We start from the raw sequence: 20,876 nt of genomic DNA, 5'->3' as shown, positions 1-20,876 counted from the left end.
ATATATATATATATATATATATATAAAATCAAAAAATATAACGCTGCTACTTTGAAGATTTTGACCTACTACGGGGGTCTCTGGAACGTAACCTTCGTGATAGGTGAGGGATCACTGTCTTTTGAAAGTTTGCTAAAAGGAAATGAAGCTGCCATTTCTGCTTTCACTCCAACTGTAAATAAATTAAAAATAATCATAAAAAGCAGTAGCACAACAGAAAAAGCCCTCAGTTTGTTGTTGTTTTTGTTTATTTGTTTATGGAAACTGAGCTTAGGCCTATGCATATTGTGGACGTCCTGCAATGTGGATCCAGCTCCCTCTAATTGATTGGTTTGGGTTTTCTCCAGCTCCCTGAGTGGTTTGGAATGAATGCAAGTTTCCTATTTTCTATTCAGGGAGTGAGTACAGTTGCAAAGTATGTTTAAAAATTACAACCATTCGTGAAATATTTCAATCCTCAGTGGATTATGTAGCACAACTCCTTCACATGTATTGAAACGTAAAGCATTTTCAGTGAAGTGCCAAACCTTCATCTATCCACTTAGTCTGAGGTTGCTTCTTCCACTGAGACAATTAAAATAAAACATCAAAGATTATTGCTTACATTTTCAATATTTTACAGTGTGGTCAAATGTTCTTCAATAAAGAGCTTTCTCACTTTTTCAGACCTTGGGGACATTTTATTTCTCAATAAACTAAATTTTACCTAAGTTAGCGCTGATCAAAGATTTAAGTTTTATTTGTATTGATAAGCCCAAACATATTCTGTGATATTGTGCTCATAGAAATCCAGGTGTGAAGGCTGATTAGAAAACTCGTGGGGAAAATTAAACCTTCATCCTCAATGGCTGAAAGTGGTGATGAAAAACTACAACCTGTTTTTAAAAATGATTTTTTTTTTCAATCTAATGTGCATAGATTAATTAATTCACTCCTCACAGACAGTCTGTGAACTTTTCAGTTCCTAAAGACAAGCCCTTGATTTTTAAAAATCTGGTAAAATGCTTAGATGTCATCTCAAAGAATGATATCTGTGTTGACCCACAACTTATCTGTTTATTGTTGTTGTTTGTTTATGTAATTTAAAATGTGTCTAATTTGTGTTTCTGAAAAGAAAATGCAAAAAAAGGACGCACAGATCCTACATGGATCTTATACTGTATAAACCTTTTATAAGACTGGTAAGGGAAACAGAACTAAGAGGTGGAACTGTACGACTCGTGCTGTTTGTGGGTTTTGTTTTGGTTTGGGGTCAGGTGGATCAGCCACAAATGTACGACCTTAAATAAAAACAGTTTAGAGATTTAAAACTGCGAGCGAGACAAAATTCAAAACCCAAAAATAAGCTGAGTTGACCCGTCTTTAACTGCATAAACCAGTTAATCAAATCTGTTGAAGAGGGGTTCTGTGAAAACGATTGAAAATTATTATCTCAGCTCTTTGAAGCGCCTCAGATTGGAAAAGCAGAATTTAATTCAGACTGGATTAACAAGGCTAACAGCGAGTCCAAAGACCAAAGTGGATTTCTGCTTCCTTAAAATAACTCCAATCTTAAAAATGGTTCATGCAAATGTCTTTACTCTGCTGTCAAACTAACATTACACGGTTATCCTGGCAAAAACATTAAGACAATCCTGTCTGAAGTCCCTCATGCTGCACTGAAAGGGCTACAGCTAGCTGCTGCTGTTGCGATTTGTTCTTGGACATAGCCATACTGATTGTAAATAATCACGCGGTGTGAAATTGACAGCAATATAAAGATTTATAAACTTGCATTTTTGACATTGGAGTTGTTTAAAAGTAGCTAAAACCCACTTAGGCTTAGGCCTCGCTAACAGCTAGCCTGTTAGCGATGTGTCCAATCTGAAATAAACTCTATTTCTAAGACCTGTCTACATCAGAATATCAACTGTTCATTACATTTCCACAGAACCTCACTCCCAAAGATCCAAGTTGAGGATTTAATATAAATGCATAAAGGTCTTCAGCAGTAGATACCTGAATATGTAGCATTGTCAACTAAAAATGCATGCTAATGACTTCCATTGCCTAACTTCTGCAGGACAAGAGGCCACATGAACTGACAGTAAACACGAGGGCGGGTGTGCAGTGAAGTGGGTTTACTCTGTGTAGTTTCGCCAGTATTTGACCGAGCACAGAGCAGCCTGCAGCCTGCCAGTCCCTGTTCGGCCCCTCCTCGCTGGGCAGTAGGCCGTCCTGTGAATGAGGTCTTTGTCCATAGATCCAACCCCTGAACCGACTCCTCGTGCACATACTGGACCAAAGCACAGCTCTGAACCTTTAACCCCCTCAGCTTCTGATTGTATCACCACTGACTGACTATTAACAGGAGCGCTGTTAGCCTGTGGCAAACTGAAAAAACAAGAGTTAACTCACACGGAGCAAAGGTTTTGCTTAATGACCAATGTTTATTTTTTTTAAATGGGCAGCTGAGACCACAAAAGGAGGGTCCGCTATAAAAAATGTGACTTTTAAACAGATTTAACCTGATTTTTAAGATATTTTCCCCCATTTTTACCTTATTATATAACAGGCAAGGACAAAAATCTGTTTTGAAACAAGATGGGGCCACAACATCAGAGGACTGCAGATAATTACAGCTTGCAAACGTCTGCTTCTCAGTGCACGCCAAGGACAGAGCCAAGCTGCTACCGAGCCAAACGGCCCAAAAATACTCAGGAAATGTGAACCACAGAAGCAGCAACAACTCATCCATATGCATCCTTTTCACAGCTTTATTACCAAGTCAGAAAAAGGCCCAAATGCAGCAGTCAACCAACTCAGTCGTGGTGATGTTCAGTATCACTTCCCTGAAATCTGACAAGATTCACCCAAGAGTCAAAAGGTCGGAGAGTTCACATTGTTATGTCAAAACACAGATTTTTTTCTATGTGCATGACACATTTAACCAACAAAGCATGGAAAAAATCTCAACATTCATTCATAGACACAATAAAACATCATTATCACTTGTTTCTGCATCCTGTCTGTCCAGAGCTGTGGTTTGTCATTAGATTTAATCAAATTATTACTATTTCTATCAAATTTTCTCACTTTTCACTCCCTCGCCTCATTCAGTAAGCTGCTCAGATTTGTGTTCTGGCGTACGTCATAATCCAACTCACAGTAAAAATAAATTCAACCGCCTTATATTTAGATTCTTGAACTTCTAATCATGGATTGTACCCCAGAAGGTTTAAAAGCTCAATCTTTGCTTTTGCACTCGGCTGCAGTCGCTCGGTGGTCTGTGCCGCGGTCTTATAATCCTGGGTTTGCGGGTTCGGGCTCAGGTGCATCAGGAAGGACATCCGGCGTAAAAACAAATTGCCAAATCTTTCATGCGACTGTGCTCGCTGTGGTGACCTCTGCAGAAGGGAGCAGCCGAAAGAAACCTATTATCTGCAGAATTAAATCTTTGCCCAGTGGTTTATATTCTGACTAAAATCTCCCTTTTTAAACATGATCAAAACAAAACAGTAATTCAAATGAACATATAATTGACAAATGCTTAAAAAAAAACTATTTTGTTTGCCAAAAATTAGCCAATATAAGCAACAGTTCTTAGTTTTAGCTTCTAAAAACTGAAGTGTAATGCAGTGGTTCGCAAATTGGGGTCCCCGGCCCACTGGAGGTCCGAGAGCTGGTGCTTGGAGGTCCGCAAAAAATAAAATAATTTTTTTCACAAGCACGTAGATGTTTAACAAACCGAAACACCAAAATTCAGGAAATCACATCTACTTTATTCAAAATTTTCTGGGGGAAGAACCCCCACCCCCCCACCCCCAGCCCCCAACCCCCCAGCTCACCCGCTTTTTGCGTTGCAGCATCAGTCAGTTTACAAATGAAGCCCTGTTACTTGGTATGACTACTGCTGTGATGATTCTGTTCAATTATACACAAAGAGTTTTCTGTAATAATTTGAAGACGAAGCAATACATTTATTTTGTTCATTATGTGAACAGATAAAGTTTTAAAAAAGTGGTTTTTGATACTGTTAATTCCTCAAAACTGTAATTTTTGGAAGTTGAAATTAAAAATGTTGTTTTCATTTTCTTGTGTGTCTTGAATGAAAAATACCCCGTGTTTAAAAGTATAAAAAATTGCATTAACACTATTAAAGAAAAGGTCTTGAATATTTATGTTACACAAATATTTCTATTACATTAAAGCAGAGGTGGGCAACTTTTTTTTTTCCCCCAAAGGGCCACATCAAGATGTTTAAAGCAATAAATTGGAAAATAAATTTTCTTTATGACAGATAATCTAGAAGACTTTTTTTCTTATTGGAGCATAGTTAGCATGCTTTATAAAACAAGTCTTTTAGGAATATAAGATATATTCTGTAAACTGGCTCTTGTGACAATATACTGTATTACACGTCTTAGCTAACATGTTAGCGGAGCCACGCAAACCAAACATATGTGTTCCTAAGTCTCTAAGGTTCAGTCTAGTTCTGCATGGAAACACAATGACTTAAAAATGTATTTGTTTTTTTTTTAGTTTTGGGTAAGATGTTTAATTTAAATATCCTTAAGCCTCACTGATAGATTGCCGCTTTTTTATTTTTTTTTATCAATCTTTATTTAAAAGTTATGTTGTTTTTTTTAACTAAGGATATTGGGGGTCTGATGGAGATTGTCCAAGGGCCACTTTTGGCCCTCGGGCCTTCAGTTGACCATGTCTGCATTAAAGAGACAAATTGAAGAAAATTATTTAATAAACATGAGAGTTATGAGGGGGGTCCCTAAAACTTTTTCTCCACTGTAAGGGGTCCCTGAACCCATAAAGTTTGAGAACCCCTGGTGTAATGGACCTACACTGAAACCCAGTTTATGGAGCCAACATGTGATTAAAAAAAAGTATTAAATGAGTTCAATCAACGTATCACCTGCATTCTTGAACACAACTTGTGCTTAAAATATGAATCATTACAAGTAATTTTATTCTAACAGTTTGCTGAGAGCTGGTCTGCACTGGTTTCGAGACACAATCTGCTGGCTTCCTTCAATACATACAGTGGGGAGAACAAGTATTTGATACACTGTTGATTTTTCAGGTTTTCCCACTTGCAAAGCTTGTAGATGACTGTAATTTTTATCATAGGTACTCTTCAACTGTGAGTGATGGAATCTAAAACAAAAATCCAGAAAAATACAATGTATGATTTTTAAATAATTAATTTCCATTTTATTGTGTGAAATAAGTATTTGATCATCTATCAACCAGTAAGAATTTTGGCTCTCACAGACATGTTAGTTCTTCTTTAAGAAGCCCTCCTGTTCTCCACTCATTACCTGTATTAACTGCACCTGTTTGGACTCGTGACCTGTATAAAAGACACCTGTCCACACACTCAATCAATCAGACTCCAGCATCTCCACAATGCCCAAGACCAGAGAGCTGTGTAAGGACATCAGGGATAAAATTGTAGACCTGCACAAGGCTGGGATGGGCTACAGGACAATAGGCAAGCAGCTTGGTGAGAAGGCAACAACAGTTGGTGCAATTATTAGAAAATGGAAGAAATACAAAATAACGGAAAATCTCCCTCGGTCTGGGGCGCCATGCAAGATCTCACCTCGTGGAGCATCATTGATCTTGAGGAAGGTGAGGAATGAGCCCAGAACTACACGGCAGGACCTGGTCAATGACCTGAATAGAGCTGGGACCACAGTCTCAAAGAAAACAATCAGTAACACTCTACGCCGTCAAGGATTAAAATCCTGCAGTGCACGCAAGGTGCCCTTCCTCAAGCCAACGCATGTCAAAGCCCGTCTGAAGTTTGCAAATGACCATCTGAATGATCCAGAGGAGGAATGGGAGAAGGTCATGTGGTCTGATGAGACAAAAATAGAACTTTTTGGTTTAAACTCCACTCGTCATGTTTGGAGGAAGAAGAATGATGAGTACAACCCCAAGAACACCATCCCAACCGTGAAGCATGGCGGTGGAAACATCATTCTTTGGGGATGCTTTTCTGCAAAGGGGACAGGACGACTGCACCATATTGTGGGAAGGATGGATGGGGCCATGTATCGTGAGATTTTGGCCAACAACCTCCTTCCCTCAGTAAGAGCACTGAAGATGGGTCGTGGCTGGGTCTTCCAGCATGATAACGACCCAAAACACACAGCCAGGGCAACTAAAGAGTGGCTCCGTAGGAAACATCTTAAGGTCCTGGAGTGGTCTAGCCAGTCTCCAGACCTGAATCCCATAGAAAATCTTTGGAGGGAGCTTAAAGTCCGTGTGGCCCAGCGACAGCCCCGAAACCTGAAGTCTCTGGAGGAGATCTGTATGGAGGAGTGGGCCAAAATCCCTGCTGCAGTGTGTGCAAACCTGGTCAAGAACTACAGGAAACGTCTGATCTCTGTAATTGCAAACAAAGGTTTCTGTACCAAATATTAAGTTTCATTTTTCTGGTGTATCAAATACTTATTTCACACAATAAAATGGAAATTAATTATTTAAAAATCATACATTGTATTTTTCTGGATTTTTGTTTTAGATTCCATCACTCACAGTTGAAGAGTACCTATGATAAAAATTACAGTCATCTACAAGCTTTGCAAGTGGGAAAACCTGAAAAATCAACAGTGAATCAAATACTTGTTCTCTCCACTGTAACTTTTACCAACTGGCATTTTATAATGAATGTTTTAGTACAGAGCCCTGACACGACTTTAACATGAATTGGCGCTATAGAAACAAATGAATTGAACTGAACCCTTTCTTTTAGGTAAGTTGTGTTTAAACAACCACATTTCTAAAACTCCTAAAATCCCTAGCAACGAATTTAGCTCAGATCTTGGGCGCCCTGGCCCTGTAATCCAACTGTATTTTGACCAACGTGAAAAGGGAATTGAGTGAATTAATGAAAAGCTACAATGCTACAAGAAGCAAGTGTTGCTCTCCTGCAAACAGAAAAGTAGATTGTTCCACCTGTTGAATATAGGGGTACAGCACAGCTAAAAGTTGGTCGTTTTAGTTTAGGTTTAAGGCTGGGAACTGGGGAACATGTCTGGTCTTGTTCCTAAAAGACACCCATCATGTGCTACATTCTATACCTCACCAACCCCCAAGCTCAAAGTGCCTGTTTTCTCAATGTTCACACTGAAATGTTGCAGATTTGTTCCCTTGCTCCTTCTCTTTACAAAGGTAAAAAAATAGGAAAATTCAAGCAAATAAACCTCCAAATTTCCATCATGTGCATATGCAGCGTACAATAATAAATGGTAAATGGACTGTACTTATATAGCGCCTTTCTATCTTATTTCAAGATACTCAAAGCGCTTTACACTACAATCTGTGTCCTCATTTACCCATTCATACAGCACGCTACTAAATCTCTACAAAGCTAATTGAACAAATCATTCTAACGAGACTAATCAGTGCAATGCGAGTTTCCAAAATATCCAAGCTAAAGTAACCGTCTGCTGCAATGAAGCTCACAGCGAGTGTGTAACTCCCACGTTTGAAACAGTGTTGCAACAAAAAAAAAAGGCCGTCCATGCATAAGTGACCGCTGTTAACTGTTCTGCTGTGCAACGCGATGGCAAATCTCCCCGCAGTAAGCAAGGTATGAGATGCTGAGGCAGCAGAGAGAGGCAGAATAGAAACCGTGTGCGAAGTGGTGAGAAAGCAACGTCAAACTTCACTACCAGGAACGATTCAAGTATCTGTCTGCGCTGATGAACGTTTCCGCTTTCAGTTGCCGGGAGAAGTCAGACTGAAAGAAAAGGGGCACTGCTTGTTTTGTTAGTTTGGAAATCTATACGATCTTCTTCAACAACTGTTGGTTTTACTTTTACAACCTACAAAAATCCCTTAAAAATCCTACACATAGATCAGCCCTTGTATAATGAGGTCAGGCAGGAATCCCCGTGGACTATGATGTTTGCAGATGACGTTGTGATCTGCGGTGAGAACCGGGAACAGGTGGAAGAAAACTTGGAGAGGTGGAGGCATGCACTTGAAAGAAGAGGACTGAAAGTCAGCCGTGGTAAGACACAGTCCATGTGTGTGAATGAGAGGAAGGTCGGTGGAACAGTGAGGCTACAAGGAGCAGAGGTCACAAAGGTGCAGGACTTCAAGTACTTAGTGTCCACTGTCCAGGAAAATGGGGAATGTGGTAAAAAGGTGAAATAGAGAGTCCAGGAGTCTGGAGACAGTGGCATTGACAAGAAAACAAAGAAAGAACTGTAACTGGCAGAAATGAAGATGTTGAGGTTCTCCTTAGGAGTAACAAGAATGGATAAGATTAGCAATGACGTCATCAGAGGTACAGCATAGGTTGAACAACTGGGAGATAAAGTTAGAGAGACCAGACTGAGTTGGTTTGGACATGTCCAGAGCAGGGACAGTGGTTTGGTCATGTCCAGAGGAGGGACAGTGGGTATATTGATAGAAGGATGTTAGAAATGCAGCTGCCAGGAAAAAGACAAAGAGGAGATATATGGATGCAGTTAGAGAGGACATGGAGGTAGATGGAGTGAGGACAGAGTGAGATGGAGGAGGATGACTCACTGTGGCTTGAAGAGGGAAAAGCCAAAAGAAGAAAAATAAGAAGAGGTGAAAAAAAAACATCTTCAGCTACTTTAACACAAGCTAGGGATAAACTCTATGTGTGATAATTTGGAGTCGACCTTGAGCTTCTTTAAGACTAATTCACAGTCACACTGACTTATGCAGTCATATTATAACCAGGAGTTTCTCACTCCTCCGGAGGAACAGACAGAGAGAAGAAACTTCTTAATTTCTATAAGTGCAAGACAAAGAGAGAGAAAAGAAAGGCTGTTCGGGGGTTTTACCTGGCACAGAGTAACTGCTGGGAGAGATGAAACGTTCACTGTCTGGTTGTCCATCCCGAAGCCAGCGGATTTCCACGGGTTCAGGAGGTCCTACGGCTCGACACGACAGCGAGAAAGAAGTGTTTCGTGTAACGTTCAAGTCCTCTGGCTGCAGCGTGAATGTTGGCAGACCTTGAAAAAGCCAGAACAAAGTACAAAAAGCTCAACGTAAACGTTAGCATAAAGTATTCTGGCGTTCATATCTTTATAAACTCACCTTCTACCTGGACCGTGATTGGCTGTGACCTTTTCATCTCACTGTTGATACTTAGTGTGCAGAGGTACACTCCAGCGTCCTCTCTCTGCACTTGATTAATGCTGAAACGCAGCATATACAGACTCATCACTCTCTCGTTTTTTTTAAATGTCACCTTTAAAAAGCTACATACATGACAGTGGAGAGGAGAGTGGTGACTCCATCGGTGGTAGTTTTGAGGTCATTGACGTGAACTCTCAAGGGCAGGTCCTCTTCATCCTTCTTCCAGATGATGGTGTGCTCCAGCCCTGTGTCGGGGATGTCGATGGAGCAGTTGATTTTAGCTTCGTGGCCCTCTGATAGCAGCAAGGAGCTGATCGTAGGCTTGAAGTGCAGCCACTTCAGCTGCTCTTTGCTCAGATAAAGTCGGCGTGGGATCACGACAGGCTCGGAGTTCCTGGGTGGTCGAAGAAAGTTGCTCCTGGAGTTTTCAACTGCGGGAAGATACAGTTTGGATGCTGTCCATGTTTAATAATGCAGTATTAACATTTAACATAAAGTTTACCACAACAATGTGAACAAATAATTGTCACCTTATCTTTGTACTGAAAGTAGCAACGTTGTTCCGACAAACTCAGTTTATTGTAAAAGCCGAATGGATTTAACATTTTGGATGTTGGGAAGTTGGATGAAACCTTAGATGTTCTCTGTCTGCCGGACCCGGTTCTGGACTGCGGTCTGCGAGGGCAGCTGCTGCAGTCATTATTACCATCAAGCTGCTGAGCGGACCTGCTAACAAGACCACGCCGCTAACAGAACAGAACCATGATGTTGAAAGAACCTCACTGCTAACCGAATCACACTGTAGATGTATTTCTTTTTCTACTTTGGCACCTTACTTTTTAGTATTTTAGTAGTATTTTTAGTGTTTTTATTATTTTTAGTATGTTTTTAGTATTTTAGTAGTATTTTTAGTATGTTTTTAGTGGCATTTCTAAGTGTGTTTTTGGTATTTCAGGAGTATTTTTATGACGTTTTTAGTATTTTAGTGTATTTTTAGTATGTTTTTAGTATTTTAGTAGTATTTTTAATATGTTTTGAGTATTTTAGTGGTATTTTTATTATGTTTTTAATATTTTAGTAGTATTTTTAGTATGTTTTTATTATTTTAGTAGTATTTTTAGTATGTTTTTAGTATTTCAGTAGTATTTCTAGTATGTTTTTAGTATTTTAGTAGTATTTTTAGTATGTTTTTAGTATTAGTAGTATTTTTAGTGTGTTTTTTGTATTTTAGTAGTATTTACTAGTATGTTTTAGTATTTTAATATTATTTTTAGTACCTTTTTAGTATTTTAGTAGTATTTTAGTATGTTTTTAGTATTTTACTAGTATTTATTAATATGTTTTTAGTATTTTAGTAGTATTTGTTAATATGCTTTTAGTATTTTAGTAATATTTTTAGTAAGTTTTTAGTATTTTTGCTGCATGCTTTGGTATTTCTTTGTTTTGTTTTATTTTTGTTGTTTTGATTTAGAGCCGGTTCTTTTCGTCCTAAGCCTTTTATTGCATTGTTGACCTTGTGTTGATTTTGCATATGACAAATAAACCTAACATGAACCAATGTGAAACTAAATTGTTTAGCTAAAACTGCTATAAAGTAAGGCATAGATTTATTAATCCTCTGTACATTATCACAAGCTTAATTAAAGGTACTAAGTGCAAAGTCATGAAGACCAAGCAAAAAAGATTCCTAAATAAGAAACAAAATCCCTGCATTTTTCTCATATCGATGTATCATTAAATTATAAATTTGTAAGAAAAATTTACGATGGATAACAACTACCAAGTATGTTTTTTTTTTCCTACAGATCAGTCGAAGTGACTGAAAATAGGTCAACATGAAAATGCCCTTTGGGAGGGAGAAGTACAACAGTTTTCATGTGTTGATACATATCTATGTTCAGACTTGTTGAGTAAAATGTGCAGATAAATTGATGAGTTAGGTTGAAACAAACTTACTGGTCTAGAAGAAGGCGAGTTCTGTCTTTGTGGCGCTCCACTGCCCTGCTTGACCCTCAGTATTTATTCTTGAAACTTGTTTTACTCCATCTTTCTCTTTTCTCTCACTTTTAGCAGCAGATTCACTCAAATTTAAACAACTTCTCAGAGATTCTACCCTTGATGGATTCTGCCATGTACCAGACAAATGACCGTCCTGACTCAACCTGACTCAAGCTGCCATGTGGGTTTTGGCCAATTCATCCAAGTGCTTTGTTTACATTGAGTGCAGACCCAGAATCCATTATTGCAAATGAACAAATCTGGAAAACCAGTGGAATAAACTCTTTCAAACTGCACACTTTGATATTCATATAGTTTGTTTTGTTCTTTTTAATGGGATGAATCTCAAGAGTTGGAGAGAAATATAATTTTGTGTTCAAACTCACGTGTTGCCATTCGACTATGAAAAAAAATCACTCAGAGACAAAAAAAAAGCTGCTAAAAGATACAAATTTCCAGCTGTGAAATGTCTTTATTTTTGTAACTTTAGCAGCTTGATAGGTCTGTAAACAAACATTACTCTTGTATTAACAGTATAATTTGTTTTAATATTGTTTTTTTTTTTCCTTTTTATAATGATATATTACTGTCTTTCATTGTTTGATACCTGTATATGTTCTGATTTGATGGTTTTACAAGAAAAGAGACGTTTTGCTGAGCTGGTACTGCACTTTGAACAACACTCACCTGCCTGAATACTGTTACACATATAAAACCTGACTTATCCAATCAATTAAGTAATTCAGTGGTGGTTATAAAACCTCATAAAGTTGTTTTTTTAACCAGATTTTAAATCTTCTCCAGCTGTTTTCTCTAGTCTAGAAAGCTGCCTTCAGTTTGCCTTGAGCTGCTACTTCAGGGACCATAAATTAAGTTCAGGAAAACACAACCCCCGAAGAAAAATAAACAACTTACCGCTGGCGGAGCTCTCCACAAGAATGGCTACAGAGAAGAGAAATATTTCCAAGCAGACACAGTTTGACGCTTTTGCCATTTGAGCTTTTCCGTCCTTGAACACAACAGCGACTTTAAACAGACTGCGTCGAAGCGGACGATTCAACGCGGATTAAACGCAACATCACCGATTAGCGGCTGCACGACTCAACAGAAGAGGAAAAAGTTTCAACGTTTCGTGACGTCACAGGCGGGATCCCGAGAAGGCGGGACCGAACCGAGCCTGAACACAACAAACACTCATAAACACCCCATCTTAACCCCCTGAAGCTTCGTGTTTATTCGTTTTTTTATATATATACATTTCTCCTTTAATTGGATTCATTTTAACGTGATAAATACAAATAGCAGCTTGATTGATATTTAGTGACCACATGTGAGCCCAAGTCCTCCACCATGTGGTCAAATTCAGACACTGAGCTCCAGAAAGAACCACTCAGACCTGCAGTGACTTTTCTAGTTCCCTGATGACACTGTAAAATAATATAACATAGTATTTATGTCCATTAATCAATCGATGAAACATTCAAATAGTCATGTTTAGACCACTTTGAGGACTTTATACCCAGCAGGGTCCAATAGCAGCACTGGAGAGGTTCTTTTTTTTCTGTTTGCTCGTGTTTTTCTACTTCTACTTCCTCAGACGGCTGAGGCGAGCTGGTCTGGGAAGCTCAGTCCTCACCTCCTTCTACAGGTGTGCAGTGGAGAGCATCCTGTGCTCCAGCATCAACGTGTGTCACGGAGGCTGCACAGCTGCAGAAAGAAAAGCTTTGCAGAGAGTGGTGAAAGCTGCACAGAAGTCTGTTGGAGTCAACCTCCCCACCATCACAGACATCTACACCTCCAGATGCAGGAAGAGGGCCACCTGCATCATGAAGGACCCCACTCACCCAGCACACACAGTTATTGCCCCGCTCCCCTCAGGCAGGAGGTTGAGGAGCATTAAGTGTAGAACCACTAGACTGAGGAACAGCTTCTACCCTGACACTGTTAGACTCATGTATCTCTAACCAGGATAATCACTGTGAAATAATCACTGCAATGCCACTTTGATCGATGATATGTGCTGCTGATTATCCATGCTGCTGATCTCATGCTGCTGATTTATTCTTGCTGCTGTGCTCGTACTCATCTGCTCACACAGACTCATGCTCGTGCTGCTGTTCGGCATATTGTTTTTGTACTACTAGTGTTTAGTATATTTTTAGTTAACGATTTCCTTAGTTCATACTGTATCTTAGATCTTATTACTGTTTTTCTTTACAGTTTATGCTTTTGTTGGATGTAACTGGGACTCTGTGTACACAATTTTGTTCGCATATGACAAATAAAGAAACTTTGACTTAGTTTTTTTTTAAACTTTTTTCTGTACAAAGAACATTTCTTCTCACACGTTACGCTTGCATTAAGCAGAAAACTACTGTACATGTGGGTTGAATGATGAATCTTTTATTAGTGTTATTAAATACACTTGTATTTTTCTTTAACAAACATTAAGATGTAGCTTAAGTGAAAAGGACACATTCAAATTGGTCTCAAGGGCTAAAATATCGACACCAGAAATCTGATAGATTTGAGTTTGCAGAGTTTATTTCATGTTGTATTTTGTTAAAAAGACTATTTTCGTTATATATCGACTATTTTATAACTAAACTATGATTTTTCTCAGTTTTCTTTGTCCAAAATGTTTCCATTTCTCTTGTTTTTCAGTTGCGGTCTCCCTCATTGCTGAGATGAAGTCGCTCCACAGGAGCCAGACTAATTCCAGTTTGGGATATTGTATTATCAGATCTCAAGCTGCTTTCTGTTGTATTCCCTGAGCAGCAGGTGTTCAAACAATAAATGCCGCCCTTGCCTTTCCAGTAGCCGATGACATACATGAGCTGATAAACGTCTTTTCTGAAAGCCTTGGTGAAGATGGCATAAAGGAAGGTGTTGGCGCAGGAGTTGATGGGGAAGAAGAGGACGAGCAGAATCTTGGAGTTGGTGACTGTGATGAGGGGAAGCTTGAAGGCAGCAGAGATGGCAAAAATGGAGATGGGTGCCATGCACTTTGCAATTCTAGTGTCTGCACTTCTTTCAGGGAACTCTGGGTTCTTTACAGCCAGGAAGATCAGAACGTAACAAACGCAGACGATGACGAAGGCGCTCACATTGAGGAGCAGGACGATGACGACGAAAGCCTGAGGCAGAGGAGCCTCTATGTCCATGGGTAAGCACATACTAACTTAGGTGTAGCTGCTCACACCAACCAGTGGCAGCGTCCCAATCATGAAACAGAGCGACCAACCAGCCGCCATTATACTCGCTGCTTGTGTAAGAAGCAGTTGGCGCTCCACCTGCAGAGCACTGAAGATGGTGTGCCAACGCTCCAGGGTGATGGTGGAAAGCATGTAGACCGATAGCTCCCCTCCAAACACAGACAGGAAGCCTGCAGCGCTGCAGCCAGGCCCAGTCTGCCATTGGATGGCGTGCTGACTGTAGTGACCGCGTGTTTGCCAGTCTACCGTAGCTATCACCAGGAGACGCCAATGCAGAGGTCAGCAAAAGCCAGGTGACACATGAGGAAGTGAGGCACTGTCAGCTTGTTCCAGCTGGAGAAGAAAACCAGGAGCATCATCAGGGACACACATTGAAGACAATGAGGGGTTCAGTGTCTTGCCCAGGGACACTTCAACATGTCACTGCATAGTGAAGGAATCCAACCCCCAACTCTCCCAATGGAGGACGACTGCTCTAACCACTCAGTCACAGCTGAGTATTAGAAAAATTATGGTAGAGTGGTAGAAAAAAAATCCCATTAATTTTAAAGTTTCCCAAACGCGTTTTCATTGCATTTATGCAAACGTGAAGCTGCTAACCTCGATGTTCCCGTTATCAGCTGAGATTTGAGGCTATGAGATTTATTAAAGCAGAGGTCAAGATTTACTGCCTTCAAGGTTTCGTCACAGTCTAATGCATGGTAACCGTTTAGGGTAGGAGGATGCTCTGCATCTGACTGTCTGAGGCCAACTTAATGGGGGTTTGCACATCTAGGCTACATTAAACACATATTAAGATTTTATTAAGATTTTATTCTAACTTAATCGCATAGAAAGCTGCACAGTTGTTTCTGTTCAGTGCCCTGAGATGACTTCTGTTGTGGCTTGGCCCTGTATAAATAAACTGAATTGAATTGAATTGTTCCAAAATCCTCTGGGTCACATGCACTGTTAGAGGAAGCTGGCACGTCTTCCTCAACAAACATGACAAGAGCCTGCATACTTAACGCAGGTGTTTGCAGAGTAATTTTTCTAGGAACACGATGCAAAAGACCACATTTACCATGTTCCATAATGGCTCTCTAAAGGTTTTAGAGTAGCTTGAAGTGTCACATTTGCTGTCACATTGAGACTAAGAAACAAATGAATGCACCTCAGCTAATTTCAAGTCACCTTAAGATAAGAAATTTCCCACCCCTCAAAAACACTTAAGGCATATGTGTCAAACTCAAGGCCCGGGGACCAAATGTGGCCCTCCTTAACATCTTATCTGGACCCCAAGTGTTATTTTAAATGTAAAATACTTTTATCACTTTAATTTTTTTTTCAGTAATCTTTGATTATGATGTCAAAAATGCAACAGAAAACGTAAAATGAGACAAATCAAACTCTTGTTGAGGAATCAAGAAAAGATGTTGGGTATCTGACTTGAGAGGTTCTGAAACCGGCACTTAGTTTGATAAAGGTTTTAATGTTGGCCCCCTTTTGTAAGTGTTTTTTTACACCCCTACTTAAGGTATGGGCAGCACGGTGGCGCAACTGGTAGAGCTGCTGCCTCTCAGCGAGCAGGTCCCTGGTTCAAACCCCGGTCCAGGGGCCTTTCTGGGTGGAGTTTGCATGTTCTCTCCGTGCATGCGTGGGTTTTCTCCGGGTACTCCGGTTTCCTCCCACAGACCAAAAACATGCATGTTAGGCTAATTGGTAACTCTAAATTGTCCCTAGGTGTGAATGAGAGAGTGAATGGTTGTTTGTCTCGTTTGTCTCTATGTGGCCCTGTGATGGACTTGCGACCCGTCCAGGGTGTACCCCGCCCCTCGCACAGTGATTGCTGGACATGGGCACCAGCGACCCCCGTGACCCAAAATGGAATAAGTGGGTAAAGATAATGGATGGAAGGATGGATGGATGGATGGATGGATGGACTTAAGGTATTAAAAGGCCAAAAACGGGATCCGCTTGGACAGCCTTCACTGTGTTACAAATCCCGGACTGTCTTACAGTTTGGGGTCTCTGTGTTCCTCCTCTTCTGTCATAAAATCGCACAGCGTCGGACAAACATCTGCAGAACCTCGGGCACACAAAACCTGTGCATCCATGGAGGAATAAAAGTGACAGCGCAGGAACGGGACAGGGAGCAACGTCCACATCGCTCATTGGGCCTGTAAAACGTCCACAGCAGGCGGTTTGTCCAATTAGTCACATCTGCGCTTCTTGGTTCTTTTTCTTCAGTGTCTGAGCTGCAACAGATCACGGAGTGGAGCTCAGCAGTCTGATCACTCCCAGCTCCTGTCTACAAATGAAATGTTTTGATTGTTGTATCACTTTTATGTGAATTAATCAACTTTATGCTACTTTCAATTGGAGTAATTTCAGAAAAAAAAGAGAGAAAAAAAAAAGATTATTGTGTTTCAACAACATCTCTTTCCTCTGCTCTGGAAAACTGACATGTTAAGTAATAAAGAAGGAAATGTGCCCAAACATCCATATAAGTGATGGTGTCCTTTCAGGAGGACAGAATGACCCCAAAAGTATAATTCAAAGTCAACAATGTTGTTCAGCCTTGACACAAAACACTGTTGAACACATAGAAGAAGAAAATATCCCATTATGCAATACAATTATAACATTAGACTGAGCTTTTTTTAATGAGCTATATGGTTGATATTTGAAAACACGCAGGGTTACTTTTCAATTCACTTTGTATTTTTGAATTGCGTGAATTCATAACTGAAGCTTGTTAATTCTAAATAAATTACTTCAGCATTTTTTTTTTTTTTACCATGAAAGTATTTTAGCCTGTTAACCTAAACTGGAAAAGGGGAACATTTGAAAATGTTTTTATTCCGTGGAGAACAGCAGTTGTTTCACTTAATGTCCACTAGATGGCGACAAACCCATAAACATTCACTCATAAAACATGAAAACGTTTGACAGCAGTGTTTTTCTTTTTTCCTCCACCTGTGTCACGTACATTTTTTACCGTTCTTTTTAACACCCGGAAATTTAATCACGCTTCCGGCTGATCAGCAGAAAGTTACGCAACGTATTTCTGTTTGATTTCCGGAAAGCGTCACACCGGAAGTCCTCCGTGTTTGCAGTTAGCATTTGTAGACACAAACGGCGGACGTGCAGTTTGTTGTATAGAAACTCAAGTGTCCAGTTTTGAGTTTTTGGAGCAGTTTTCCTGGCGGGGGACTCTGTGATGGACAAACTTCGTCGTGTTTTAAGCGGCCGGGAAGACAATGAAGAGTTGGGGCTCACAGCGCAGGTTAGCCGCTAATGCTAATCGTTTGCTTATCTCAAACCTAAAAAGTTGCATTTCTCCACTTTCGCTGCCTGTCTCAGACTGTTTAAATAACTACTATTAACAACTTCAAAGGGCCGTGCTTGTAAAATGTTTGTGGTTATTTAAAAGTACGAGTTAATTTTCCTTTTTTAGTCAAGCAGTTAGCTTAAAGCAAGCTGTCGTGTCCTTTCTGGTAATAAAATGTTTTGTTTACACTCTTTCACGCCTTCGGGATTAGGAGGAGATGAGGTAAGGTGGGTTTATTAGTCATGTATATATTTTTAGTGCACTTTGCTCTGTTTCTGTGCCTTTTAAGATGTATTTGCTTGTGTTTAGAGACAGCACTTTGGTTGTTAGAGGTTTCCCTCTGGAGTGTGAAGCCTGTGGGTCTTTCTGCAGGTCATTAGGCTTGTCTTGTGACATCCTCCTATTGTTCCCACTAGGTCCTTGATGCCAGCTCTCTCAGCTACAGCACCAGGATAAAGTGGTTTGTCATATGCTTTGCTGGAGGCATCCTGTGTTCAATTCTCGTGAGTGTCTCTGCACGTTGTGTGTTTTGTTCGTGACCACTGTGAAATGGAGACTGCAGAGCCTCTGCCCTCCCTGGTAAACATCAGCTATGATCTGAGGTCTTAGTGCTGTCTTTACTCGCTTTAAACCCAAAGTATTCACCGTATCTCTGACACCATTCGGTAGTCCTCGTCCTTCTTTTGCTTACACTTGATTTACCCATAAATAAAGTTTGCTGTATGTAACAAAACTCGCATTTCAAGACGACAGGAAGTGTTGTCTCAGTCTTACACCTCACCGTGATAATTCACACTAACCCTCGAATGTTGCCTTTGTTTGTGAAACCTGGCTGGTAAAATTCAAAGGTGAAGGGTCTTTGCAGAGCTGCCACCTCTAAACCCCATCCACCCTGCATGCAGAAGTTTTTAACAAAGACCTGATGGAATCTGTTAGCGCTCTGACTATGTGTTGGGAATGACTTTCAGCAACTAACGCACCAAAATCTAACTCCACTTGTGTAAGTCAGCTGAATTATCGCCGTTTTTATATTTGCTAAAGTGCAGTGGTCATCTTCAGGTTGATTTCAAAACACACACACAATAGATTAACATGCCTTCAAATACATGATTGCCCACTTTCATGGCGGAAGGCAATAATGTAAACCAGTCGTTTTATGAAACTCATAGCACCAGTTTTTCTTCACTCACATCTGATGGTAAACAGCCATTATTTTAATTCATACAAATCCTTTAAATTGTTATACCACCAGAGGGCGCCAGCTACACTTCAGTAAAATCATAAAATCCTTATCTTTTTATTAATACATTATGTACGTTAATTTTTTTCTTCCTAAATACTTATTAGTTGTAGGTGTTATGACTACATTCTTGTGTGTTTTTGCATCTTAATTGATATGTAAGGGCATTATTCTGTGTAAGTTATGAATGTTTTGCCACTTTCCAAGGGCACGGCACTGCTGTTTGTTCCTGGTGGGGTCAAGCTTTTTGCTGTTTTCTACACACTAGGAAACGTTGCAGCTTTGTCCAGGTGAGTCTGGATATTTAGTCCATTTAACAATGATATACATGTTAAGTACTCTTGATGAGTTTGGCTGTTAACTCAACCATTTCACATCAAGAGGGGCTCAATTGTTCAATTTTATGAACTCAGAACAGCTGATTTTCAATGTAATCCTGTATCATCTGAAAATCTACTTTGTGATAATGAAGAGGCAACAATCAGGTTTTTATTTAGATTTTTTTCTATTTTTTATGCTCTTATCAGAAAGAAGTATTTTCAAGTTCATTCGCACCAAACAGTGCTTCCTTTTAAATAATCTGCTAGCATTGCTGAATAGTTCATGTTAAAACAGTGTTGGTGTCTGCAACTTCCTGTGTTCTGGCTTTAACTCACGCGCACACGAGAAACAAATTTTGACTTGAAGGCTGCGTCTTCTCCCAGCTCAGAGGCTTTTCCCCAATTTGCCTTTCTGCCTGACAAACAAAACAAGAAGACGCCAAAGTCCAGGTCTAAGATGGCCATTGTGAAAAGGATAATTAGTTTATATTATCTGTCAGCATATACTGTACATATTTTATATTAAACAGCATTTCTAGTAAACCTGTCTTAATAATTAATTTACTCCATCTTAGTGTGATGTTTATTAAGAATAGAAATGTGTCTTCAGTTATTATTTTATCAACTGGCCAACAGTTTCTGTCAGTAAAGTCTCTGTCTTCATGTCCAACCATCCATTGTCTTTACCCTCTTCCTCCTTTTTGGGTCGTGGGGGTCGTTAGTGCTCATATCCAACCATCACTGTGCGAGAGGCGGGGGACACCCTGGACAGGTCTCCAGTCCATCACAGGGACACATAGAGACAAACGAGTCAACCATTCACTCTCTCACTCACATCTAGGCACAATTTAGAGTTACCAGTCAGTCTAACGTGCATGTTTTTGGTCTGTGGGAGGAAACTGGAGTAACCGGAGAAAACCCATACATCACAAAGAGAACATGCAAACTCCACCCAGAAAAATCCCCGATCGGGACTCAGTCCGGCGACCTTCTCACTGGTTCGCGGCAGCTCTACCAACTGCGCCACCCTTCCACATATTTAATCATTTTAGCCTCATTTACGTCAAGTCTTGAGTTTGATCCAGAAAATACACTAAAAACATGAACTCATTTTCAAGTGACGAATGTAAAAGAGAAAAACTGTTCACTAATATACATGAACTCCCCTAATTGTGGATAAATGACACAGCTTGTGTTGCAGTTGGTGGTGCTGACAGATTCTGACCCCCCCATGAGCAGAGCAACACGTGGGTGGACATCATTAGTGTCACACTCGGCAGTTGGAGTAATAAAAAAAAAAAAGAATTTATATAAATAAAACCATCCCTCTAATCAAACTAGCAGAAAGCCAACATCAACATGCACTGTTCTCGTGTCTTATCTGACAGATGACCCCCACACACACACACACACCTCACTGATTCACATCGTCTCTCTCAGCTGAGCTGAGCAGCTGCACGTCAGTCAGGAAAGCCTCTGTCACTTTAACTTCTCTGACGTAACGCACGCATCACGTACCAGGCTCTAATTGTGTCATCGTGCTGTCGAGCAGGAACCCCTAATTATTCCAGCATGAAGGACAAAAAGAGCCTGTTGACCAAACAGTTACTCACTGTGTGTGTGTGTGTGTGTGTGTGTGTGTGTGTGTGTGTGTGTGTGTGTGT

General features: G+C 40.1%; 2 protein-coding genes and 1 pseudogene across 2 annotated transcripts in view; 1 reads left to right on the top strand and 2 right to left on the bottom strand.

Annotated features, from left to right (window-relative positions):
* The window catches only part of mertka (c-mer proto-oncogene tyrosine kinase a), a 32,941-nt gene extending 20,733 nt beyond the window's left edge, over nt 1–12,208 (bottom strand). Inside the window, exons 1-4 of the mRNA XM_037678422.1 lie at nt 12,040–12,208; nt 9,257–9,557; nt 9,085–9,185; nt 8,829–8,999 (exon numbers count right to left, since the gene is read on the bottom strand). Of these exons, the coding sequence (XP_037534350.1) occupies nt 8,829–8,999; nt 9,085–9,185; nt 9,257–9,557; nt 12,040–12,118 (652 nt within the window). The 5' untranslated portion in view covers nt 12,119–12,208. The remainder of the gene's footprint in view (nt 1–8,828; nt 9,000–9,084; nt 9,186–9,256; nt 9,558–12,039) is intronic.
* A 1,576-nt stretch (nt 12,209–13,784) lies between these two features.
* LOC119425319 lies at nt 13,785–16,486 on the bottom strand (annotated as a pseudogene).
* Nucleotides 16,487–17,373: 887 nt separating this feature from the next.
* Nucleotides 17,374–20,876, top strand: part of sft2d1 (SFT2 domain containing 1) — a 10,517-nt gene continuing 7,014 nt past the window's right edge. The window contains exons 1-3 of the mRNA XM_037678539.1: nt 17,374–17,607; nt 18,069–18,155; nt 19,100–19,182. Of these exons, the coding sequence (XP_037534467.1) occupies nt 17,542–17,607; nt 18,069–18,155; nt 19,100–19,182 (236 nt within the window). The 5' untranslated portion in view covers nt 17,374–17,541. The remainder of the gene's footprint in view (nt 17,608–18,068; nt 18,156–19,099; nt 19,183–20,876) is intronic.

Source organism: Nematolebias whitei, chromosome 1 (genome assembly GCF_014905685.2).
Source record: "Nematolebias whitei isolate Nwh7 chromosome 1, NemWhi1, whole genome shotgun sequence".
Classification (NCBI taxonomy): Eukaryota; Metazoa; Chordata; class Actinopteri; order Cyprinodontiformes; family Rivulidae; genus Nematolebias; species Nematolebias whitei.
Note: the sequence above shows the minus strand (reverse complement) of the source record. Positions and strands in the feature narration are given on the sequence as shown.